Genomic DNA, 26,102 nt, shown 5'->3' with positions numbered 1-26,102 from the left:
CAGCGACAGCCAGTGAGGAGCTGGGCAGAGAAGTCCAGGGGTCAGATGTCCCGTCACTGTGGGGACTGTGGTTACCTTGGAGAGTTGGACACCGTGCCTTAGCACGAACTCAACACCTTTCTAAGCGAATTCGTGGTCTTTCCTTCCATCGGTCACTCCTGCCTCCCTTTTCCATCCTGCCTCCCTTCTCCATCCTGCTGTCTTGCAGGTTGAGAGTCTCAGGGTCTGTGGCTCCTGCTTTTCCCTCATTTTCTGGAACTGGTTTGTGACCATCCTGCTGCTCCCAGGACAAACAACAGCCTTTTTGGTTTTGTTAGTCTTCTCACATTGAACCAGAATGAGCTACAGGCCTGCCAAAGAGGGTGAGAGAGCCCCACCAGCCAGTTGGGGTCCTCTCCTGGAGGTTGTCTAAGAACCCTTGGGGGCTTCTGCAGACCCCAAACTATCCCCTCCAGATTCCAGCTCTAGTAGGGAGGAGCTGTGGTCCCTCCCGCCTCCCTCCATCCACTGTCTCTCTGGGGCTGCCGTTCCATCAGGAATGGGCACTCCTGGTGCCCTGCTCTTGGCCAGCGTCCTTCCTGCGACCTCCCTCAGCCTTAGGGAGCCTCACTGAGACACCTGGGGTGCAGGGCCCTGTGCGTACAGCTGCTCCACAGCAATCCTCTCACCCCCGGTTTCCACCCCTGAGAAGCCCATGGGGGTTGGTTGATAACCCACATCCCTTTCCATCCCGCTCAAAACCTGAGCATTTATTTCCATGAACCTCAAAGTCTTAGTCACTCATCTGAAAAAGAGCCTGAAGATGCTTCCCCAGGCTGAGGCCCTGGGGCTCAAACTGGCTTTTACCTGTCCTGGGGGGAGGAGGAAGGTTGCACCTTCTGGGGGCAGAGCACTCCTCCAAGGAAGGCCGAGAATGTGGGCTTCTCGTGTGGCTTCTTCCATTGGTCACAGTCAGCTGTCAATCACTCCTGCCCCAGCCTGCTCACAGGATGCATTATTTCCTGTCTGGGTCTTGGTGCGTCCCTCACCTCTCAAGTTTTGGAGCCAGACCCTGATTGGAATCCTGAGTGTTCTCCTTCCCACCTGTGGGCCAAGACAAGCCAACCCCAGCTTCTGCAGCCTCTGTTTCATCCTCTGTGCAGGGGTTATGATGACGCCCACCTCCTAGGGTTACCTGGAGAGTTGGACAAGGTCAGGTGAGCTGACCCAGTGTGGCACCAGTTCCCCATCCCCTCCGCGCTAGGTCCTTGACAAATGTTTTCTGCACTCAAAGAGGAGGCGTAATGCATTCATTATGGGCTATAAATTGGAGCTTCGCTACTGAGAACCTATAACATTCTGATGGTTCTGCCTGGCGTCCACTTTTACCTCTTTATGCACGTTACTAAGTGTTTAATTCCAAGTGATTTTTCTGCAACGTTTTCTTGCTTCTGGCATGCCGGCTTGTAAAACGAGAGGCTTTCATTCAAATTGCATGACGCTTGTGCCAATGAAACCAAGTCCCACACTCATAAATAATCCACCTGTTCTTGCCCTCCTCAGAGGATATTTTCCTGCACAATCTGAAGGCACTGCACCCACCTCGAAATCTTCAGAAAACCAATGTTGTAAATTCATTGAATTATATTAAGTCTTGACCCACGAACTATGTCTGAGATGGAGCCAACAGCTAAAGGACGGACTGAAAAAAGTTTCAGCTACGTAGTCAGAGCCCCCAGCAGTGATGGATTTGATGTCATGAATGTTGACGTGAAGATTGACACGTCCTGGATCTTCCAGGACGTAGAGGATAGTGGTGAGGAGCAGGGATGTCTTCCGGAAGAAGCAGCCAGAAGCCCAGACGTGGATACGGGGACGCTCAGGAAGCAGCTGGAATCCTCAGAGCAGAAGCTGTTGGCAGCTGTGGACAAATATGTGACGTCAGAGTCCGGGCTCAGGAGCAGGTAAATATGCCATGTGGACCTCTTCTTTTGTATTTCATGACTCCTTTGTGTATTTCATAACCGTGTAAGAATGGTGTGTTGAATCGTTTCTACGGCCGAGGAAGCAGGCTCACCGATGTCCCTTAACTTGCCTGTGGTGTCATTGGCTCTCAGTTCCTTCTCTCTCTTTCCCGTGCCCTGCTCCCTGTCACGAAGGCTGAGCCTACAGAGAGATGTCCCAGGCTCTCTGGCTCACTGTCTTCCTTCTGGGTCCAGCCAATGGGAGCCACCGAAGGGAGGAGGAAGGGAGAAGCCAGGGTGTTTCTCCTCTCTCTGCTCTCGGTGACATCTCTGGAAGTGGCTGCAACTTGGTCATGCTCTCCGCTTCCTCTGTGGCCCTGCTTCTGCCGGTGACCTGTCCCCACAGCCCGGTGTCACCACCTCTCCTTGTGTGTCCCTCCAGCCCCAGAGGCAGACGTGCTCCTGGCTGTTGCTTGTCTCTGGGTTGCCATCATCTCTGTCTCGCCTGTCACTCATCCATCACCTGTGTAGCAGATTCTCTGTGTTTGTTTCTTTCTGCTGAACTCCTGGTATGGGCTATTTTCCTGATGGAACCGACATGGTCCAGAAGTCGGGCATTTGAATCCAGGTCTTTCTCCAAAGCCCAAGCTCTTTCCGGATCAACTTTTGATACCCAGGCCAGCAGAATGAGATGGGGCTTTGCATGTATTTCAGAGGAGAAACGCAGCATGGAAATGCAGGACAGTTGTGGCTGGGATCAATTCTGACAGGCTTTTATTACCAGCAGCCATGATTTGTCTGGGACTTTCTTTGCCATTTTCTTGTATTTCCCTTCTTTTTAACAACGGCAAGCACTGAATGGGTTTACATGTGCTTTACTGTGTTTCCTCTTTGTAAAACTTTTCACATGGAGAAATTCACATATCAGAAAAATGATTGCGTTACTCTGTGTATCACTCTATGTGACTGTCCATTCATTCACTCACTCATTCTACAGCCTGCACTTACCCCCACAGGTCATGTACTAAATTGTGTCAGTCAGCTGGGCTGCCTAGCAGAGTTCCACAGACCGAACAGCTTCAAGAACAGAAATTAATTTTCTCACTGTCCTCAGCCCTAGAAATCCAGGAACAGTTAGTTGTTGGTGGGGTGGGTCGCCCCTGAGGCTCTCTCCTTGGCATGTACACAGCCGTCTTCTCCCTGTGTCTCTATATGGTCGTCCCTGTGTGTGTGTCTGAGTCCTAATTTTCTCTTCTTACAAGGACACCAGGCACCGGGGTTAAGACCCCCACACGACCTAATGTTACCCTAATTACTTTTGTAAAGACCCTGTCTCCAAATACAGTCATACTCTCAGGTCCTGGGGTTAGAGCTTCAACAGATGAATGTGTGGGGACACATCCAGCCCATAACATAAGTCCCGGGGGTTGAGAGCTGGGGAATGCAGGGCTCAGCTCTGGAGAGACAAAAGAGTGTAGCCCTGACATGCTTGTACATTCAAATCTCCCTTCAGAAACACTGGCAGTGAAAACCAAGCCAAGGGGCCTGGGGAGGATGGGTGGGGAACCCCAGCAAAGGAGACCCCTCCATGTGAGGGAGAGACAGAGATGGGAGAGACTGTGAGTGATGGAGAGGAGGGGCCTGTGGGGCTTGGGTGGGGGGCATCGTGGATGCGCCTGTGGGGAAAAGTGGACTGTGTTCTCTGTTCTCTGAAGGTGGGGTGCACACCCAGCCTCGTGGGGGAGCGGGGACTTGAACCCAGGCAGCCTGCCCAGAATGACAACTGCAGCCCTGAGGGGGTGAATTCATCCTGCTCCCTAAGGGAGTCTCCTAATTTCATAGCGCACTTTACAGCTCTGCATATTAATATTTTTTAACTTGTCACTCATCAGTAGAAAGCTGTCCTTTAGTGTCTGTTTCACGTTTGTGAGTGCATTTGTTTCCTATGGCTGCCAAAACAAATGACCGCAAACCCAGCGGCGTAGAACTACGCGCATTCAGTGTCTTGCAATTCTGGAGGCCGAATCTAAAGCACTGTCCTTGTGCTGACGTCCTGCAGTGGGTGGGACCCTGCTCTCTGCACAGGCTCCAAGGGGGCGCTGTTCCTGGCCTTTTCCAGTGGCTACCGCTGCATTCCTTGCTCTTGGCCCCTCCCTCCACTGTCAGCGCAGGCAGGTAGCACCTTGTGCCAGTGGTATCGCCTTCACCTTCTGTGTCAAATCTCCATCAGCCTCCTTCCTGCAAGGGCAAATGTGACAGCAGTTTGGGCCCACCCAGAAAATGCAGGGTCTGCTCCCCATCTCATGAGCTGTAACTTAGTCACATCTACAACCTCTTTGGCTTTTAAGGGAACATTCATGGGTTCCAGGGACTAGGGCCTGGATGTGTTTGGGGGCAATTGTTCAGCTGCCACAGCGAGATTGGTCCTTTTCTGCTTAGGTCAGGACAGGGATCATATCAGAATAAAACACTGTCTCTTCTTTATCTTTGGTCTCAAAAACTTAAGAGAGGCTTTTCTTGTCCTGTTTCGATATCTCCATGTTTATAACCAGTCAGAGGTACTCAGCCTGACACTCTGACTAACGTGAGGTCACTCCTGTCACTCACTTTGCGAGGAACTCAATTATAATCCATCCAAGGGGGCACATTGCCTTCTGTCACTTTTGAGACCCTCCCCAAGGGCCTCAGAACTAGAGGAGGAGAGGGGACTCTTGGCCTTATCATCAATGATAATGCATCGTGTTATTTAATCCTCACAACAACCCGCTGAGCAATGTGCAAATTACCTCTGTTTTACAGATAAAGATACTGAGGGTCATAGTGGTGAATGAGCCCCATTTTGGCTCCATGGTGAGGGAGTGGCAGAACAAGGAGGCAAAGCTAGGGCCTCACCCAGGGAAGCAGAGTCTGTCCTGGCTAAGCAGGTCACCTGGCGTGGACTTGGGTGAAACAGTGAGAAAGTGCCCCTTGTCCACGTAGCTGTAAATGCACTTCTCAAGTGTTTCCTGGTTCCTCTTATAGAGGTAAGACTAGAACCTTAGGAGACTTGGGTACTAGGCACCAACAGGCAACAGGAAAGTCTTAGCTGCACCTCCTCTTCCAGTGGGCCAGGAGCCAGGCTGTCCCATTCCGGTTTCCATTCACTCATGCGTGCTTCTCCCTTCCACGTAGGCTCACTTCCGGTCTGGGTATTACTTTGTATGTGACACGACCTCACCATTTCCCCAGGGTAACACAAATCCTTCATGTGGCTTTGCCATCCTGAACTGTTAGGCAATTAGGCCGTTTCTAACTTCTTACTTTTGTAATACAGAGATTAATTATTTTAATCGCAGAAACGTTTTCTTTCTGAGTTTCAATTATTTCCTTGGAAGAGATTTACAAGAATGTAACTCAGATGGGAGGCAACAGAGCACAGGGTTAAAAGTGTGAGTCTGGGAGTCAGATAGCCTGGACACTATAATGCTGTGTGACGTTGGGTGAGTTGCTGAGCATCTCTGATCCTCAGTTGCCTCGTGTGCAGTAGGACTAAGGAAAGCCAGCTGTGGGCTGGTCATGTGCAGATTCACTGAAACAATGCAGATGTTTGCTTCAGGCTCGGTCCTTAGTTGGTTTCACCAGAACTCAGGATTACTGGTTTAGGGATGAGAGCACTTTAAGATTTCTGATGCGTGGTGCCTTATGAGACAGAAGCGTCTCTGAAGAATTTCAGACCCTCTTTAAAAAGATATGTGTGAATATCGTACAAACTGTGATTTTGTCAGACTATTAAATTGGCCAAATGACAAAAACAGAAGTTTGCCCCTGGTGTCTGTGAGAACCTCCGGCCGTGTTTCCCGCATCCTGGGTGAGCGTCTTCTTGCTTCCGTGCTGCAGAATCCAGGAGCTGGAGCTGTCCGAGAGGAAGCTCCTCCGGAAGGTGGACCAGCTGAGCGCCCGCATGTTCCAGGAAAGGAGCGCCTATCTGCGGGCCCAGGAGGAGCTGGAAGTGCTGCAGGGGGAGCTCGCCAACCAGGTACTGGTTCCCTCCTTCCTTCCGGCTCCTGTTTCTAGCCCCAGCAGGGTCACCCCATGTGTTTGACGAGGTGGCAACTGCAGTTGAGCAAAATCAGTGGGGCGAACTGGGAGAGCACAGTGGGGCCTGGGGCAAGGTCCCGTGGCTTTCCTGGGCCTCAGCTGCCCCATCTGTAGAATGGGATTCCCCATCCTGTGCTGTCCGCCTCACAAGGCTCTGGCTGGGATCCACTGGGGTGTGTGAGAGTGTGGGTGAGCTGCTGGGACTGTGCACTGGCTGAAAGCTCAGGGCAGAGATCGTCAGGGCTGACATCAGGGGAGCCAGCTTGGCCTAAGGACAAGGGGATGACAGATGCAGGCTCCTGTCCTCAGGAGCTGGAGTGCAGGTGGGGACACAGATAGGGAACAAGGAATCCAAAGCTGGAGACTGTGCGCCAGGAGGGCGGTCCGGGCATTGTGTGCGTGGGGTAGGGAAGCTACGGAGAACTGGGCCAGGTGAGCTGGGGCTTGCAGCAAGGGCATTCGAGGTGTGGGTGACCGCCTGGGCAAATGCACAGAGGTTTGGGAGAAGATACAAGGACCAGAGCAGAGGGTGTGGGCCAGGAGACTGAGCTGATGAGACTGGATAGTTCCAGAGGGGCCACTGCACGGACCAAATTCTGAAAGCAGTGGGAAGCAGGCTTTAGCAGGAGACTCTCAGGGTCAGGGTTTGGGGAATGTCATTCTAATTGCATGGGAGAGATTTGGTGGAGACAGGGGACAAGTTAGAGTGCTGCTGGAGAAGCAGCATGTGGTTAAGGGGTGGGCTTTGGAGGTAGTTGCCTGGAGCCAAACCTTGACTCTACCACTCACTAGCTGTGTGACCTAGGGCAAGTCACTTAACCTCTCTGGGCCTCAGTTTCCTCATCTGTGAAATGGGAATGATATAGTACCAAACCCCCCCCCAATTGTTGTGTGGGTTAAGTGAGTTAATACATGTGAAACGCTTACAACAGTAGGCATTTAAATAACCCTACCTGCTTTTGTAATTATTAGTCTTTATTGAAATATTCCAGGGGAGAGATGATGAAGGCTGAAGGGCAGGACACATTTAGGAAAAACTGCAGGGGCAGAAATGGCAAGACTTGGAGGGCAGCTGCGTGTGGCACCCAGAGGTCCCCAGGGGCATCGTGTTTCAGTTGATTGCGAGTTACCGAGCAGCGCAGTGATTGTCACATTACAGATTGACATCTGTCAGTGGGTTGTGACATCAATTCTGTGAGTCACAACCCACATTTTAAAAATGGAATAGACTAGGAAATATGAAAGGGCCTCACATGTACAAACAGGAGTGCTATTTCACGAAACCGTGTATGTGTACATGTGTTTTATGGGGCATGCTGTTAAAATGGGATTTTTACAGTGGGCGCAGTCAAAAAAAGTTCCAAAAACACGGGTTCAGCCATTAAGTGAAACAGAAGTGGAGTGTGGAAAGAGAAGGTGTACAGTGAAATTAAAATTTGTCTTTAGGATGCCAGGCAGACACGTAAGTGGCATCTCGCCCTTTGTATTGAATGTCAGGTGTAGGAAGTCGAGTTAACTCTCCTCCGGGCTCATCGTGTGTCATCATCAGCCCCCGAGAAGAGTTTTTAATATGAGACACGGTGCTGGTGTGCGATCCACCCTCGAGAATCTTTCTGTAGAAAATGCATTAATAAACGTTCTTTCAGCCATGCACCATATACCTGTAGGATTTTCAAGGTGAATCAGACACAGCCCTGCAGTTATGAGATGTTCACAGTGTGGTAAGGAGATGGAGGACCAGGGCAACAGCAAGGGAGGTGGTGTTGGGGCTCAGGCGCCCCGATACCTGAGAGAACTGCGGTTCTCTGGGAGACGAAGCCCTTTCCCCACACGTCTCTATTCCCGCCTCATGAAATCTGCGTGCATCTGGGAAAGACCTGTCACAAAGCCCCATTTCCAGGTGAGGGCAGGAGTTCAGAGGGTTGAGGGGGCTGGGTCAGGGTCCCTCAGTGACCCCTTGGCTCAGCTCCAGCCCAGCCCGAACCTCTAACTCTAAATCTCTCTCCCGAGATAGCTGCATTTCGGAGCAGGTTGTGTAGGAGGCGTGAACGCCTGGCTCTGCCTTTTGTACCTGCGACTGGCCGATGGTGGTTTTGCCCTATTGTTGTCAGTATTCCCAGCGAGCATCTGCAGGATAGTGGTGATTTCTGCAGTGACCTGTGGTTATTCTGAAAGCCGATAAAGGCAGGCCTGTCGGGCGATGGAGCACTGTGCCCCCAGCAGCATGCACGGCAGGACTCACACCATCTGCAAACTCAGAGGGGTTTTCCTCGCAGGGACTCTGACTCCAGGTTTATCAGCCCCACATAACCCCCACCCATCCCGGAAAACAAGCTGTCAGACAAAGCCCGCTGAGCTGCTCCCAGGGCCTCTCTTTGCTCATTGGTTCTATCTTCACAAGCTCTCCACGGAGGAGCAGCCTCAGGCACTAGCAGTTGAAAGAAAGCTTAACATGCAGGCAGGTCCACCCATGTGCTTAACTTAATTCTGAAAATTAGGTAGGACTCCTGTTTTCGCAGTGGGTGGGTCAGCCCAGTGCAGCGCACAGAGCATGGGTGGGGGGAGGGCAAGGTTTGAGAACAGGGAGATGTGCTCTCCGGGCCTTGAGACGGCTACACAGAGGTCAGAATCCCAGCTGCAGGACCTTTAGCTGAGTAATAGTCTGCACGTCATGGCTGAGTGTCCCAGGGGATAGTGACAGTACCTAACTGCACGGGGGAGGGGGATTGTTCACAATACAGAACAGCCGCTGTGGCACTGGTGGTCCTGTCCTCCCAGCTGGAAGCCAGGGCTAGCTGACCCTTGCTGGGCCACGGATTACCCTTTAAGCACTGGGAAATGGAGAGATCCGAGAGGTCCTGGGGTGCAAATGGGGACCCTTAGGGGGTTCCCGGTGGCAGCTTTTTCCGAACTGGCATAGACACATTCTGTGGAGCTGGTGTGGAGCCACCAGAGCTGCCCTCCAAGTGTGCACAGCTGATGCGGTCCTGCCCACTGCAGTTTCCTTGCAAAGACTCAGGGAGCTCCTGGGTGGGCAGGGCCCCTACTAGTGGGAACGGAGTGAGGCACTCTTCTGTGCAAAATTTAAGGTGCCAAAAAACCTCAGTAATCGAGACAAATAACATTTGATAACACATTTTAATGTATAAATATTCCATGATGAACAAAATACCAACGTTTAAAAATAAAGGCAAGCTCAGAGTGAGTGACGGTGCGTCCCTGGGCTTGCGTCCTGATGCCCTCATCCACCGCCAACCTGTAGGTTCTGGAGAAGGAGCGCGTGGCCCAGCGGCAGCGGGGGCGGCTGCGGCGGCTGCGGGAGCGGCTGCGACACAAAGATGAGGCGCTGGGGCGGCAGGCGGAGGCCCTGGAGCGCTGCCAGCGGACCCAGCGGCGCCAGCTGTGCCTGGTGCGCGAGCAGGAGCGCGTCCTGCGGGCGCAGGTGCAGAGGCTGGAGCGGGACGTGAGGCGCCTGTGTCGCGCCGCGGGCCTCCTGCTGGCGGAACTGGACGCCCCGGCCCTGCGCAGCCCCAGACAGCCGTCCCCGGCCGGTGCCCAGGATGCCCCCGAGGAGGCCGCGGAACTGCGTGCCCTGCAGGCGAGGGCCGAGCGCAGTGAGCGCGAGCGGGACGAGGCGGCGCGCCGGCTGCAGGAGCAGCGCGCCACCGAGCGCCGGCTCCGTGGGCAGCTGGAGGAGCTGCGTTGCTGCCTCTATGAGCTGAAGCTGTCGGAGATCGGCCTGCAAGGCCAGGTGGAGGACCTCGCGGAAGAAAACAGGAGCCTGCGAGAGACACTGGGAGCCCAGGCCCCCCGGGACACAGCAAACAGCACAGCCCCTGCTGGTCACTGTAGCCTGGTAAGTGGCAGCACCCCAGGGCAGGAGTGAGTGTTCGCTCTTCTCTAACGTTTTCATACAACCACTAGGTTAAGTCACTGACTCCTTCCCAGCCTCCACCCATCCAATCCCCCCAGCCTTCATGCAGTCCAGTCACCTACCCAGCCATTCCTACCCATCTACCCTACAACTCCCCCCCCATTCACCTACCCATCCACCTGTCCACCCACTCACCCACCCACCTGCTTACCCGTCCATCCATGTCTCCCCACGTTCCATCATCTCGTTCACCCTACAGTCTGCGTGTCCGTCTCGCCATCCAACCACTCTCCAGGCAGCTAACTGCTACCCTTCATCCCTCATCGTCTGTTCCCTCCTGTCCATCCACCTGCCCAGCGCTTAAGGAGTCCCGGTGGTGGGCCAGGCCCTGTGCGAGATGAGCTCCTCTGTATGTGGTGTCAGGGAGCTCCTCCCTGGGAAAGCAATCAGCCCCTCCCACCTTCCTCACAGCGCCAGCGGTGGGGACGCCCCCTGCATGGCAGTGCTGTGTGTGCACCTTCCTTTCTCCTTCCTGAGACTGTGAGCTCCTTGAGGGCAGTTCCAGCTCTGAGGGGCTGTTGCAGCCCCTGCCCCAGCAGCAGTGCACAGAAGCTCCCCAGGACTGAGCAGTAGGAGGCACACAGGGGTGGCACCTTCCGGCTCTTCCATTTACTAGCTGTGTGACCTTGGAATTTCTGAAGCTCTGCAGGTGAGGGTAGACTGGACGTTTAATTATTCATTTGACTGACGGAAGAGTAAAGGCTGACATGTAATATACTCCTACCATGGGCTTGGCACCCTACTGGATGTTTCAAAGGCACTATTTCATTTAATGCCACGAAGACTGTGAGGCAGACACTGTTAGTACCCTCACTCTACATATGAGGCTCAGAGAGGTAGTGCATTGAGCTGTCATCACACAGCGAGTAAGAGGCAGAACTGGAATTCAATCCAAATTTGATCTGACGTGAGTACAGAGGAGCAGCTGCCTCCTTGAAAAGAGAGCGCTAACTCACCTCCCTCCAAGAGACCAAGATCCTTGCTCCGCTGCCCTGGGTCAATTTGCATTTAAGAAAAAATCAGTAAGCAGCAACCTTAGCCCAAAGAAGACTGCTTGTTAAAAAAAAAAAATCAAATTTATCTTCAGACCAGGACAGTCTATTTCAAATTAACTGGAAATTTAAACGCTCTCTGTTTCTCGGGATGACGACATGTATCCTGCCTCAACTGTTTTAATAATGAGTTTATCTGTGGTCATATTTTATCTTTTTGCTACTTTATCTTTCTCCTGTCACTCTTTGGCATGTCCTGTTCGTTTTTGCTCGGTTATGTTTATTGGATAAAAAGAAAACAGTGTACATTGAATATTGACACCTTACTGTAATTTTGGAAAATAAATTGTGTATGAAAATTGTCATTTAGAATCCTTTCTGTAATTTTCCTAAATGGAAGACTTTAATTTAGGCTGTTGGTTTAAGTACTTATCTCCTAATCTCTCTACCTCTCCACACAATGCTACTTACTCTTTCTTTTATCTAAAAGAAGGGGTGAATGCCTAAATATTTATGCGACTCCTGCTAACATTTTGGACATTTTGTGATCTCAGTGAATCCTTAGACCAACTTGTGAGGCAGGTGCTGTTATTCCACTGAACAGATGGGGAAACTGAGACCCGGGAGGTAAAGTGACTTGGCCATGGGCCTCCAGCTACCAAGTATCAGAGCCGTGACAGCAAGCCGCTGCCCTTACCTCGAGGTGCTGGGGCCAGAGTTTGTTTTTGAGGGGTTTGGGGCAGCATCAGTGGCTGGATTCATAGCTTGTGTGCCATCAAATCACAAGCCGCTTGTTGGCCTGCATTTGTGCCCTTGTCAATGTTTCATGCATTATCATTTAAGAGTCCCAATGTCCCAGGGGAACTGCTTCGTGCATGACCGGGCCCATATTCTCAAGGCTTTGAAGGAGGCTACTGGGCAGTCACAACTCTTGAAAATTCCCCAAAGGGCCCATGGAGTATGGTCCCCAGGTGGCTTGTCTCCAGCATTGGGAGAAACCAGCGCTACATCAGCAGGGAAGCAGACGAAACAGCATAGGCTGCTCCTTACAGACCCGTGGGAGAGACAGTGTCAAACCATAAATGCTGGAGCCACGTGTGGTGGGGTGAGATGCTGTCAGTGCAAGAGGCAGGGGGACCCCAAGTGGACAGGGGCCACAGCGATGCCAGCGCAGCTCTGCCTCTTATCAGCCGTGATACTTTGGGTAGGTTATTAAACCTTTCTGTGCCTCAGTATTCCCAAGTGTGAAATGGGAATGGCACTGAGACCTGCTTCCTGCTCTGACTGTGAGGATGGAATGAGAAGGTACAGGGAAGGCTCTTAGCGCAGTGCTGGTACATCCTGAGTGGCCACTCAGATTTAGCCTCTTCCACCATCATTGTTGTCATCGCCGTCATCCTTGCCTGCGCCTCTTCCGGGGCTGGTGTCGCCCAGTGGGAAGTTGGGTTGACTCACCCACACTAACTACACAGTCGTTTCCTCTTTCTTGTCCTTTGTCCCAAGGGCTGACCCTTGATTGGAGTCGGTTGAATGTGACTGATTTGTCTCCATTGATCTGTGGGACCTGCTGGTGAAAGCACAGGCTGATGACCTGGAGTGGACCAGCCTGGGGTCACCAGCTCGCCCATCACAGTGGCCTGCAATGGCCAGAGGACTGGGAGCACTGTGCCGCCTTCTGGGAAGGGCTGTCCCCGAGTGTGGTTCTCCTGGCCCAGGGGCTGAGAACCGCTGCCTAGTTGCCAGGTCACCCTGCAGGGACAGGTGAGGTGGGCCAGGCCCAGCCCTCTCCCGTATGACCTCATCTTAATTTACATCTGCAAAGACACTCCTTCCAAGTAAGGTCACAGTCACAGGAATGCGAGGGGGTGTGATTTGGACTTGAACATCTTTTAGGGGGATCCGATTGAGCCCACCGGATATGTGGCCAGTGGTGGCTATGTTCCCACCTTTTCCTGGTCCACCTCCTTCGGGTAACGTTTCCCCTTCTGGTCTCCGGGGGGCCCCTGGGCTTCCTTCCCTTCTCACGGCCCTGATGGTGTGCTGTTGTCAGCACCAGGTGGAGCCTCCCTGGGGCAGGTGTGCTGGGAAGGTGAGGGTGCCTCCGGCTGCTTCAGCAGTCCTCCCTAAAATACCCCAGTGAAGGAGGTTGTCACGGCAACGGCCATATTGAAAGCATTTCTGGACCTGTGTCATCCTGTCGTGGTTGTGCAAATGTGCCTCCGCCCCTTATAGAGCAGCCGCCTGTTAACTGTCCATCCCCTTCCCGGCCTCATTTTTCAGCTGACATGCTGTAAACTTATTCAATTATTCCCCGCTTCCTTCCACCAAAAGGCAGAACCTTTCAGGACAGGCGCTGTCCTCTTTATTTTCTGTCGCGTCCCCAGCTCTAGCACAGCCGTGGGCACGCAAAGGAGCTCAGTCACTGTTCATCAAGTGCGAGGAGGGAGGGAGAGAGGTACAGCCGGGTCTCGGTTGTTGGAGCCCATGGGTGGGCTCTGGCCCATTTAGGACACTGGGAACTCGGGGCATCCCTCTCAGCCCCTGTGGATTTCTGCAGTTGCTACCTACTCAGGGGTGTCAGAGTGAAGCACCCAGGAGAAGGTCCATGCAAGGGCTCTTTAAAGATGGAACAAATGTCGGGGGACATTTTCAGCATAAAATATCCTGGGGCAGTCACCAGTTCGGGCTTCCAGCAGTTGAAAATGGTGGCCTGGAAAAACCAGGTTGGGAGAGTTTTATTAGCAAGGAGCTTGCTTTAGCCGTCTGTGTGTGTCCATTTTGTGGTGGTTTGTGTGTTTCTTGCATCACTTGCTCTCACTTCTGGGGAAGGTGGCCTCTCCTGCCACTTGCTGATGATCCCTTGAGGGCACTCGGCACCACGGTGACCAGCTTCTGGTTAAGGCTGGACATTAGGATTCTCCCAGGTGGAGACAGGGAGGACCCAATGTTGCCCCACCTGGTGGGGTGACGTGGAGCCTGGCCCTGCCCCTTGGGAGACCTTTGAGCTTCACAAGTCATTTCACTTCTCAGCCTCTACTTCTTTATTGATCAAATAGGCACTTAGGTACCATATTACCATATTTCCTCCAAACTAAGACCTAGCCAGACAATCAGGTCTAATGCATCTTTTGGAGCAAAAATTAATATAAGACACGGTCTTATTTTACTATAATATAAGACCGGGTCTTATAATGTAATATAAGACCAGGTATAATATAATATACAGGGTATAATATAATATAATAGAATATGGGGTCTAATATAATATAATACAATACTGGGTCTTATATAAGACCGGGTATAATATAATATAATATAATATAATACAATAGGTATAATAATATAATATAATATAATGTAATATAATACAATACTGGGTCTTATATTAATTTTTGCTCCAAAAGACGCATTAGAGCTGATTGTCCGGCTAGGTCTTGTTTTCGGGGAAAGGGTAGTTTCCTGGAGCTGCCGCAGCAAAGGACCGCAAACGGTGGTTTACACCACGGTCCTGGAGGTTTGAAGTCCGAAATCAAGGTATCTGCAGGGTCGGTTCCTTCCGCGTCCTGGAGGGAAGGATGTGGTCCAGGCTTGTGGAGGGCCTTCGTCCCTATGTGTGTCGATTCTGTGCTCAGATGTCCCCGTTTTATGAGCATACCAGTCACACTGGATTAGGGCTCACTCTAATGATCTCATCATGACTAATCCCATCTCCAGTGACCCTGCTTCCAAATCAGGTCTCATTCTGAGGAACTGGAGATTAGGGCTTCCGCTTTATGAGTGCTGGGGGGACCCATTTGAACCCATGACAAGCACCCATCCGAATGAACTGTTGTGAACACCCGTGAGGTCTGAAATGAGCTGCATGCTTCACCACCACCCTAAACGGCCCCTGGGTTGTATCTGATGTGCTCTGGCGTCAGGTGTGAGTTATGGTGAAGGCACTCATTATGAGAAGGTGCGTTATTTGCTCCATGTTTACAAAGCGCTTTCCCAGAGAGGACCTCATAGATGCTGGGCGGTCCTGATGCACTGAGCCAGGCAGGGACCAGTGTCCTTGTCTCCAAGCCCACAGCCCAGAGGAGGCACATGCCTTGCCTGGGACCACACAGTTTACAGTTTCTAGAGCAAGTCACCTGGAATCCAGGTCCCCTCAGGAACGAGCCACTGCAAAGACAAACCCCAATCTAGGGGGGAATTTGGGGAGGACGTTTCTGCTCAGGGTCCCAAGTGAAAGGAAATTTAAAAGGATGGGTTTGCAAGACAAGCAAGGCCCTTTTGTTGATGTGTCGCCTCCCACCCACCCAGTGCTTTTTAGCAAGTGTGCGCTGGACACCTGCCATGTCCCAGGCCCTACGCTGGTCTCTGGGGCTAGAGAGGTGACCCTGCTCTCCCACAGCTTGTAGGGCAGACAGCAGGGCTGCAGACAATGGCAATTGGACCGCTGACTGCTACAGCGGAGGGCAGCATAGAGAGTAACAGGGAGGCTCATACAGAGAGATTAAAAATCACGATCTTAAAAACGTCAGCGTCAGGCTATTATTGGGGAGCCGAGACCATGTTCTGGGTGACAGCCTCAGGAATGCTGGATGCCCCACCCGCCTCTCTGCCCCGGCAGTGGGAGTAGAGCGGCCCCTGGTGGCCGTTACAGGAATCTTTTCATTGTTCAGCGAGTTCAGGCAGCGCCTCCCTCGTCACTGCTTGCATTTGTGCAGAAATGCCTGTGTCACATCTGTCACCCACTCCAGCAGCAAGCGAGGGCTTTAAATCACAGTGTCGATAGTATCGAAAAATAAAACATGGGCAAAAACCATGAACGTACAAATAATATAAAAGGAAATACACATGGCCAGTAATCTTACACAAAAAGGTCAGTTCCAGTTCCATTACTTGTAAAGTAATTATAAATAAGCAAAACTTCAAGGTTCCATTTTATTCTGTATATTTCTCAAATAGTAAAGGTACCCCAGCGCTATTTAGAGTTGGTAAAAATTGGAAACAATCTAAGTGTCCGATAAAGGGGAACCGATGTAGTAAATTAAGGTATTTCTTATGTCAGACATTATTAGGCAGGAGAACCTGTGAGGAAATGCTCCTTCCATAACATCAAAGGAAAAATACACAAAGCAAAAATGAAAATTTTGTAGAAACAGAATTTAAATGTCTATGCATAGAAAAAACCCCAGAAGGACATAGTCTAACACAAAAATTATGTTTGTGTCTGTATATCATTGACTTCCTTGTTTTCTTCCTTTTGCTTATTTTTCAAAATAATTACACATTAAAGCTAAAACCATACAAAGTTATGTGCAAATGCTCCCATGGGTGTTGAAAAGCTGGAAGGATTGACAAGACAAAGCAGAGAGGTGCGGGAAGGGGGAGAGGAAGAGTGGGTCAAGTTCAGAGCCCTGAGCTCTGGTCTTGTTCTCCCACTGTGTATGCTGTGTGACCTTGGACAAGTCACTCTCCCTCTCTGAATATTGATTTCATCACTTGAGAAATGAAAGGGGTATAGTGTCGTCTTCTTGGATGCTCCCCCACCCTGCTGGGTGGCACCTCCTCAAGGCAGTTGTCTGTGTGTGTTTCATCCATGGCTGTGTCCCCAGGTCCATGACAGGGCTTACCACATAGTAGACAGTATTTGTTAAACTGAACTGGGGTCACGTTCGGTATTGGAACAAAATCCAAATAGAAATAAACAGTGAAACAAGGGTGGCTTTCACACTGCCCTGCCCACCTCTCCTTTCCCTCCTCTTTCCTTCCACTTCCTTTCTTGCTGCTTTCACTTGGCATTTCCGTCTCTCCCTTTCTCCATCCTATTCCTTCTGTGTGTCTTCTTTCTCATTTGCTCTCTCTTTCTTTCTCTCTCCTTCATTTCCTCTTCTCCACCTTGTTCCAATGGTGATTTTGAGCTGCTGACAAAAGTGTTTAATTCTGATCATGTGGGAACCAAATAGATAAAAAGAAGAGGCAGCTCAAAGGGCTGTGAGCAGGAAGGCATTGCAGAGGGTCAGCCAGACCCGGCTGAATGGCCCTTCTGCTTTTAGCTGGTCAGGGCTGGGGCCCAGCTTGGTGCTTGTTAAACGCCTCTGGGCGATTCTAAGGTGTGGCCAGGGTTGAGATCCTTGGTCTGTGAGAAGAGCTGGACATGACACAAGCCATCGCACAGATACTTGGGGTGTGAGGAGGAGATGCTGTGAGGGATGGAATGGGACTAATTTGGGGGAGAGCTGGACAAGCCTCAGTAGGGATTTGGCCTTTCAGATGAGCCCAGAGGGGAGCAAGTTAGCCGGGCAGAGGGAGCAGAAAGAGAGGTGCCGGCAGCAGGCACTAGGGGGTGCAAGGCTCTGAGGCCGGAGGGAGACGGTAGATTCAAGAAGCAGAAATGGCGGGGTTTGGGGGGGTTAGGGGGGTGAGGGGGTGGGGGTAGTGAGACCAGACAGGGTGGGGTGGGGTTTCTCTCTCAGTGCAGGGGGAAGCATGGAAGGATTGCAGACTAAATGAAATCAAGTTCCCATCCTGAAGGACCTCTAGGTGTAGTGGGGGGCAGATGGGGAGCAGGTAGCACCCGTTAGAACCAGTTAGAGGTAGCCCAGGGCAGGGGACCTGGAGGAGACGCCCCCAACCTCTCCGGGACCGAGGGTCAGCGCTGAGTTCTTCTGCCAGCCCTTTTGCAGAAGCAGCTGTGCCTCTAAGTAGTGCTGTGGGGTACGGGGGCTTGGGGAGGCAGCTCGCTGTATATCCACCTGCCTTGGGGAGAGGCCAAAGTGAGGGGGGCACCACCCAAGGCATTTGGCTATAGCATTGGGAACTTGCCCAGAGCCCCTGGGCAGCGCCCACTTCCGTTGGTGGGACCCAGAGGAAACAGGAAGGAGAGGGGACTGGGGGCCTTTCTCGATGCCTTAGGGAGCCCAGAGGTGTCTGGCTGGACAGACCTGCTCCTTGTCTGCAGAACGGAGCCTGCGGGCTAATAGCAGGCAATCTGGCCTGTAGGACCAAGAGGGCAGGGCAGGGCTCTATGGCCGGGCCATGGGCCCTCTGCTCCCAGAACCTCAGTTTCTTCTGAGTTCCCTCCTGGGGTAACTGGGATGGACACATAGGGACAGGCTTAGAGTACACATTCAGCCAGGGACACTCAACTTTCTTGATTTTTGTGTCTTTCTCAAGGATGCCCCAGGCTGTGTTCGGGATGAATGGCTGCTCTTGCCCAGGGAGGAGGCGCTGGGCACCTGCAGAAGCCAAGGCCGGCATACCTCCCTCAGCCCCGACGGTGTCCCAGGACCAAGGGCCTCAGCAGGTGTGTGGGAACCAAGGGCCTCAGCAGGCGTGTGGGAGCCCGGTGCGTGGGACATGGGGCGTCTGCATGGACACCCACCGTGGGCTGGCGTGCTGCTGACATCTAGTGATGGAGGGGTGGGCGCCCTGCTCTGCAACAGGAAGCTGAGGCTCACGGAGGTGGTGTAGCTTGTTCAGTGTACACAGCTGGCAAAGGGGGATCAGAGTCCGAAATACCCATGACATTTGTGCCAGCATTGGGCAGTCAGGTCTCTCAGGAGGAGGTGTCTTTGAAGTCTCTGTAATGACCACTCCTACCCCAGTGACAGCTCAGGTGCCATGCCCTGGAGCTGCTGGAGCCCCGAAACCCCTTGTCTCTAACTTGTCCCTGAAGGGAACCTGTATCTCTGCTAACGGTCTCGGGCACAGCTTCCAGGGTCTCTGCTGCGAAAGCCACTGCAGTCAGGAGCCCCGAGCCACTGTGTCCACCTGCGTGTCTGTGGTGTACGCACAGTCCTCTAAGGCCAAGTGCAATTTAAGGCCAAGGGGGTCATTTATACCCGGGTGTGCTGCTGACAGCAAAGCTGACTTTCCCCTTCTATCCCATTTCTGGAGAGCTGAGCTGACAAGTCACGCAGGGTCGAACTTGCCCTTAGAGAAGGGTCTGTGGCTCCTGGGTTCACGGCCCACTGTGTGGGGCTGCGGGTGGGGCTACGACCCTGTGTGGCTGATGAGAAAACGCGGGACGAGAGAAGTGTTGTGGATTTTGTTGCCTGCGTGAGCTCTCTGGTCCTCATCAGTGGAGGGTCATTTCCTGTCTCCAAGCCTCAGTTTCCTCACTTGATAGGCGATAGTGATCATCAGGCAGCTAGCAGTGCCATGTATCCTGACAGTAGGTGGCAATTGAGGGAAAGCTTCTGGGAAGGTCTTTTTAACCCTTGGGTCCTGTCCTTTCCTAGGCCAGTCCTCCGAGGGGCCTTGCGCCTGGGGTAGCATCGGGGCTGGAAGAGGAGGCCCCTCTGTTTTGGTGCCAGGCCTGGAGACCACAGCTGAACTCCTGGGGGACCTGGCGGGATCTGCCCATGAACAGGTGAGGCTGGAGGCGTTCTGTGCACCTTAGGGCTCCAGCTGCCACGTGTCACGCTTCATCCTACTGAAGCCTCCAACCAGCTGTGTATGAGGCGGGAGCTACGGCCCCCTCTGGAGAGGAGGGATCCGGGACTCCAAGAGCTGCTGGGATTCCCAAGGCTGCACAGCCCCAGCGCTGGATGCGGAGCCGTCTCTCTAGCCAACACTCTGCCCCACACTGTCCCCTGAGCGCCAGAAGCCCAGTTACAACAGGCCCTGCCTGGCTCGCTCTGAGTCAGAGCCTTTCTCAGCTTCCATTTTCCTGTCACTAAAGAACAGGGATACACTGGACCTGAGCTAAGGCCCGCCAGCCCTGATGTGGTTCTCCGCAGAGAGGGCCTCCCGTGTTTCTTCAGTCCTTTGCGTCCTGCTATGAGCCGCTGCGTGGTGTGCCATCACACCCAAAGGAGATAAGAGCTGAGAGCCAGCTGTGCCAGGGGTCAGGAGAACTTCATGGAGAAGCGGGACCCTGGCTGGACCCAGGCGGAGGGGTCGAGTTAGATGGACAGGAAAACAGAGACGGGCAGCGAAAGGGCAGGCCGCGTGGGAATCCCTGGGCCGTGGGGCATGGTGGCCGTGATTGTATGTGAGCCTGAGGGCTCGCAGCGAGCCTGTATGAAGCCAGGCTTCATCTCCCAGGCCCCCGCCCTCCCTGCTAGCGGGTCTGTTCTGTAAGCCTGCCAGTCTTCCGCTCTGGATAAATGTACTGAATCAAGTGAATATAAAAATATATTCAAAACATCTATGAAACGCCTCCTCGGTGCCCGGCCCTGCTCGAGGTCAGGGTCCCTGCCCTCAGGGAGCAGAGTACGGCACACTGCCCACTGGAAACTTCCGTGCCACCGGGTAGTGGCTGCCCAGGGTAGTGGCCGCGAAGCACATGGCATCTGAGCACCTGAAGGGGGCTGGTGTGTCTGCAGAACTGAGTGCTCACTCTCATTTCATTGCTTTACCTTTGAAAAGTCCCTTGTGGGCTGTGGCTGCCATATTGAACAGGGCGGGGCCGTAGGGGAATTAGACCCCATGCACATAGATGGATGACATGAGGAGTGGAGGGAATAAAGGGGGGTCAATGGACAGAGAGTGGGGGCCGTGGTCAGGGAGGCCTTTTTGAGGAAGCAATGTTTGAGATGAGGTGGGAATGAAGTGAGGGGCTGAGCCATGAGGGGATGTGGGGGAAGGACGTTCTGGGCAAAGGAAGAGCAGGTGCAAAGGTCCTGGGGTGGCAGCAGCCATGGTGTTAGGAAGGCCTAGGCGGTTGGGTGAAGAAGCACAAGAACATCCGGAGCTGAGGTCAGAGAGGTGGGGAGAGAATAAATGGAAGAAGAGGCCCTCTCACACCCTGATTTCTCTTCATCCCCAGCTTCCTCTGGCTGAGCCCAGCTTGCACGACCAGAGTCTCCTCCTCATCTGTGGCTGCCCCCCCGGGCCATGCGTGGACGACTCATTCCTCCCCATGGAGCTGGCCTGGATGGTGGAGCAAAGGCTAGCAGCCGCCCCGGCCCAGGAGTCCTTCCTCCTCGTGCAGACGTCCACACTCCCCCCCTGGGGGCCGGCCAGGGACCCCGCTCTCCTGCTGCTCCAGGAAGCTTCCCCAGAAGAACTCCAAACCCAACCCGTGCTGGACGCCAGGCCCTCGCCTGCTCCCAGAGCCGTGGGACGGCCCTGCCAGGATCATTGCCGGGCAAGGGGCCTCGATGCCTCCCTCGGCCAGGAGTCCCTGCAGATTTCAAATCACCGCTTTCCCAAGAGAGGGCCCAGTGGCCGAAACGACCCTCGGAAGGCGGGAGGAGGAGTCCCAGCGTGGATATCCGAGGAGTGGGGGGTGAGGAGGACTTGGGGCAGAGAGGAGGAAGACCTCGGTGACAAGTCCCAGCTACATCAGGAAGACGGGGAGAACCTGAGCTTGGAGGATGGTGTTGGCGCCCAAGAAGACATGCAGAATGAGCGTGGGGCTTCAGGAACCCAGGCCGCTGCCTCCTGCCCTGGGCCCGGGCAGGAGCTTCCCTTGCCTTTTCTGCAGGGGGAGGCCTCCGTGTCAGCAGAGGGTCCCGAATTCCTGAGCAGGAGGGAGCGGGCAGAAGGCCACATCTGGGTCCTCCTGGGGGGGCTTTCAACATCAGAGGAGGAACGGATCCCCCCAGCTGCCTTCTTTGGGGCCCACGGCGCCAGAGGGCTGCCTCCAGCAGGCGCTCAGCTCCTTACAGAGATGGGCAGAACCATCAGGACAGTTCAGGACACGGAGGAGAATGACGTGTGGTCTGGAAAGCCCCTGCTTCTACACGAGGAAAGCCCTGGGGATGCAGGGCAAGGAGAGCAGGAGGCGAAGACACTGCATCTAGAAGGGTCCAGACCAGAGGAACCTGACTCTGAGAAAAGCGAGGCCAAGGAAACGCTTTCCCTAATGGAAGAGAGAGGTTTGCCGTCGTCCTTCAGAGTGGCCTTATCGCCCAACGGGGTGGAACCTACCAGTCCTCCATGGGCTCCACACAAAGGACAGGACGGGTCTGCGCTCACAATAGACGCATTTGAAAAGGAGATGGAGGCTTGTTTCCAGCAACTCTCCATCCTGAAGCTTGGAAGTGGGCTTTGTGGACAGGAAGCTTCCGCGTTGGTGGGAGAGAACTGGAGCTTTGCTCGGAGATGGCACAGCTGCCAAGAGCACACTCATCTTCGGCAGGTTTTGGCAAACCAGGGCTTGGACACTTGTCCTGCCAAGGAAGCAGACCCCAAGGACAGTCGTGAAGAAGTTAAGCTGGGAGAGGCCGAGGCCCTGGGAGCCAACGAAGTCCTTCCATGGATGGTTCCTGACCTGGAGGCCCTGAGCCCAGGGGCCGAGGGGCCCTCCGAGCGGGGCCAGCTCTCTCAGCCATCCACAGCCTTCGAGGGAGCCAGGAGAAGGTTTCATCAGCTCATTTCTGGACTGAAAAAGGAGAGAAGCAAAGTTTTGCATGCCAACGCCAAACTTCAGAGAGACCAAGAGAAATGCCATAAAAAAATACGTGCCCTCGAAAAAGAGAGGGAGAGAAATGTGAGCAAAATATCTGCATTGGAGCGGGACAACGGCACGCTGTTAGGAGACATCTCTCACTTAAAGGGCGAACTGGACTTATATTTGCAGGTCGTCTCTGATCTTGAAGACTGCAATGGGAAAAGTTACCACAAAATTTCTGAGCTCGAAGAGGAAAATGAAAAACTGAAAGGGCGCGTGGGCCAGCTCCAGAAAGCCATGTCTGAGAACTCTAGAAAATCCAAGGTCGTGATGGAGGACGTCACCCGGGAAAACTGGGAGCTCAAGGCGCTGATTTCAGAGCTTGGGGTCAGTTACAAAGAGCTGATCAAGGACATAGCACTGGGAATAGAAGATATGATCCGGGCCCTAAGGGGGGAGAACCAGCATCTTCTTCACAGGATCCGAGTCCTGGAGATGGAAGTCATGCTGGGGATGCAGAGGGAGGCGGGACGTTTGGGGACAGCAGAGGAGCGCCTCCAGGGGAGAAGCACGGAGGCAGGGGACAAGGTGGACGGTGTGGAAAGGGGGGAGCAGGCGACTCCGCTTTCAGAGCCACTGACTACAGGAAGCCACTGGCCACCATTGAAGGAGGAAATGGGTCTGGCTGGAGGGCCGGTGGCACCTTCCTTAGGCATGAAGAACTCCGGAAGTCATGCTGATTCTAATGCCCCATCATTGGTTGGGAGAAGTGGTGACGCATCCAGTGCTCTGCAAGGAAACATGGATGGAGGGCAAGTAAAAGCAGCACATTTGGAAAAAGAGGAGAGAAGACCGTGGTGTCCTGCAGACTACGGGTCAGCTCTGAGGTCCCCGAGCAACGGCCCCCAGGTAGGCTGACGCTGCATAGCTGCTTCCTCCTCAGCGTGTTCATTTTCTAGAGGGCTGACCACCCCCCTGACTCCAGCACTTCTACGAGGGAGGCACAATCACCATCTCCATTTATCAGATGAGAAAACATAGGCACGGAAAAGTGAAGTGCCTTGACCAAAGTCACACAGGCAGGAGGGTTGGAGCTCAGACACGCTCCCGGGCATTCTGGCTCCAGAGTCTCCATTCTTACCTAGGACATAAGATGCAAGCCTGCCCCTCTACTTAGGCTGTTCAAACTGGTGTCTGGTGGAATGTGGAGGGGGTGTTTACACTTTAAGATCAGAGCCTGTATTTTCAGATTGAGGCGCTTTCAAGCAGCCCAAATGGTAATTCTGCACATTGGGGCTTGGAAGGTGCCATGGACAGAGCAGTGGGCTGTAGATCTCCATCCAACAGGTTTGAATCCAGCTCTGCACTTACTACGTGTGTGACTTTGAGCCAAGGTACAGACTTCGGAGTCATTTTTCTCCTCTGTGGGCAATGCTCAATTTTCAGTACTCCTAGGATGGAAAGCTCGTGCTCTTGTGGTGGTCTTGTGTGTTTGCAGGATATTTAGTGTTGAGCCCCTGTTTTCATTCTCATTCATTCTCCGTCTCTCTCCCTTTCCTTTTCCTTCTCCCCTCCCTCCCTCTTTCCCTTCCTCCCTTTTATTCTCTCTCTCTCTCTCTCTCTCTCTCTCTCTCTCTCTCTCTCTCTCTCTCTCTCTCTCTCAGCAATTTTATCAATCATTTTAAAAGGTCATCTTTTGGTTTTATTGATTTTCTTTATTGTATATCTGTATTTTATTTCATTGTTTTATCCTTATATCTTCATTGTTTCCTTTCTTCCCCTTTCTTTTGGTTTAATTAGATGTCCTTGCTCTTGCTTCTTGTTTTGAAAGCTTAGATTATCGATTTTTAAACTGTTCTCCTGTTGTAATCTATTCACTTCTCTCTCTGCACCATTCCAGTGGCATCACATGCATTTTGGTATGTTGTACTTTTCATGTCTGTTAGTTCCAAGTAGTTTCTAATTTCTACTGTGACTTCTCCCTTGACCCATGGGTTATTTAGAAGCATGTTGCTGAATTTCCAAGCACCTGTGAAATTTTTCAGTTTTAGTTTTGTCATTGACTTCTAGTTTTATTTCACTGCTGTCAGAAAACAAACGCTATAGTATCTTAAGCTTTTAAAATTTGCTGAGATTGGGTTTATTGACCAGATGATGGTCTATTTTGATGAATATCCTATGTGCCCTGCAAAGAATGAACATTCTGTGGTTGTTGGGTAGTTAATTGTGCAAATCATATCTTGTGTCTTCACTGGTGTGGTGTCTATTTGTTTCGTCATTTACGCAGATACTTTCTGAAACCTCTAACTCTGAGTGTGCACTTGTGTATTTCTTCTTTGAGTTACGTTAGTTTTGATTCATATAGTTTGAAATTATGAGATACAGGCAGAGTTAGGATGCTTATGTAGTCCTGCTGAATCGATGCTTTTGCGATGAAATGTCTTGCATCCCTCACACTTTTTGCCCTAACGTGTACTTTGTCTGATATTAAAGTAGTCACATCGTTTCTTTTTCATTATGTTATAATATTATGTTTATATTATAATTGTATGTGTAATAACCCATATTTCAGTAAGTCATGGTATACAATGAAAAACTGTGGTGTGCATAGCTTTTATGCCATCCATCTTTTTGCTTGCAGCTTATCGTATCTTTATATTTAAAATGCTTTTTTTTTTTTTAGAAACAGCATATATGTGATGATACAATTGTTTCTTTCTACCTTGTGGCCAGTTGTTCTAGTCCTCTCATTGGTTGTTTTCTTTTATTCCTCCTTCCCCGCCTTTGGTTTTATTATTAGTAAAACAGTTTCTATTATTCCTTTTTCTTCTCCATTAGCTTATTCTATTATACATTTTAGCATCATTCTTTTAATGGTTACCCTAAAAATTCCAAAATGTATCTATCAATTATTAAAATTTACCTTAAATTAGGACTTTTACCATGTTGCCATGAAGCAAAAATCTTTTAATAGTTCAACTTCTTTTATTCCCTTTCTTCTTTTTATTTCTTATTTTTGTCCTACATATCACTTCTATGTATGATAACACTTACAAGGATTGTCATTCTTATTGCTTTGAACAATCAATAATCTTTTGTGCACTATTCATTCTTTTTCCCACTTCTCTGAATGTTTTCCTTCTGCCTGAAGAGCTCTGTTGTTTCTCGTAGTGAGGGTCTTGCCAGTGATGAATTATCTCATATTTCTTTTTATGATAACAATTTTCACCTCTACTTTTAAAAGTTTTTTCTTTTTCCCCCCTTTGTATTCAGAATTTTAGGTAGACAGATATTTCCCCCTTTTGGCACTTTACAGATCTCATTCCATTGTCTTCTGGATCCCATAGTTTCTGTTAAAAAAGTATTTGTTCTTGTCATTGTTTTCTGGTTTTCTTGTTTCTTCGTTTTCCTGAAAGAAGTATATTGTTTTATCTCTGACTGCTTTTAGGCTTTCCTTTTTATCTTTGGGTTTTGGCAGTTTGACTGTGATTTGCCTGGTGTGGTTTTATTTGTGTGTTTTCCTGCTTGTTTTTTTTCTGAGCTTTTTGAAATTGTAGATTCATGTCTTTTATCAGATTTGGAAATTCTTGGCCATTATTTATTCAAATATTTTGTCCTGTATTATTTATCTCTCCTCTCCTAGGAATACAGACTTTTTGACTGTATGCCACATCTTTTGAAACTGTTACATTTTTTTTTCTCTCTTGTGCATTGGTTTGAGTTTTCTATTGACCTGTCTTTTCATTCACTACTCCTGTGTTGTGCTGTGTCCTATCTTCTGATAAATCCATCCAATGGGTTCTCAATTTCATTTATTACATTTT

The 26,102-nt window shown here is 51.5% G+C and overlaps 1 protein-coding gene across 10 annotated transcripts in view; it reads left to right on the top strand.

The window, feature by feature from the left end:
• C1H4orf50 (chromosome 1 C4orf50 homolog) overlaps positions 1–26,102 on the top strand; it is a 100,816-nt gene that overhangs the window by 1,664 nt on the left and 73,050 nt on the right. For 5 of the 10 annotated variants that reach the window (XR_012492548.2, XM_088792959.1, XM_088792963.1 and 2 more), the window contains exons 2-7: positions 1,543–1,943; positions 5,820–5,958; positions 9,283–9,876; positions 18,111–18,267; positions 19,178–19,308; positions 20,710–23,187. Coding sequence is in view for 9 of the 10 variants with exons in the window: in XM_088792959.1 (XP_088649085.1) it covers positions 1,648–1,943; positions 5,820–5,958; positions 9,283–9,876; positions 18,111–18,267; positions 19,178–19,308; positions 20,710–23,187 (3,795 nt within the window). In the remaining variant the exon portion in view is untranslated. Of the gene's footprint in view, positions 1–1,142; positions 1,197–1,542; positions 1,944–5,819; positions 5,959–9,282; positions 9,877–18,110; positions 18,268–19,177; positions 19,309–20,709; positions 23,188–26,102 lie in introns of all 10 variants that reach the window. The other 5 variants (XM_088792954.1, XM_088792951.1, XM_088792961.1 and 2 more) reach the window with 5 other exon arrangements.

This window comes from Rhinolophus sinicus, chromosome 1, assembly GCF_057876585.1.
Source record: "Rhinolophus sinicus isolate RSI-liver-muscle chromosome 1, RSI-T2T, whole genome shotgun sequence".
Lineage (NCBI taxonomy): Eukaryota > Metazoa > Chordata > Mammalia > Chiroptera > Rhinolophidae > Rhinolophus > Rhinolophus sinicus.
Note: the sequence above shows the minus strand (reverse complement) of the source record. Positions and strands in the feature narration are given on the sequence as shown.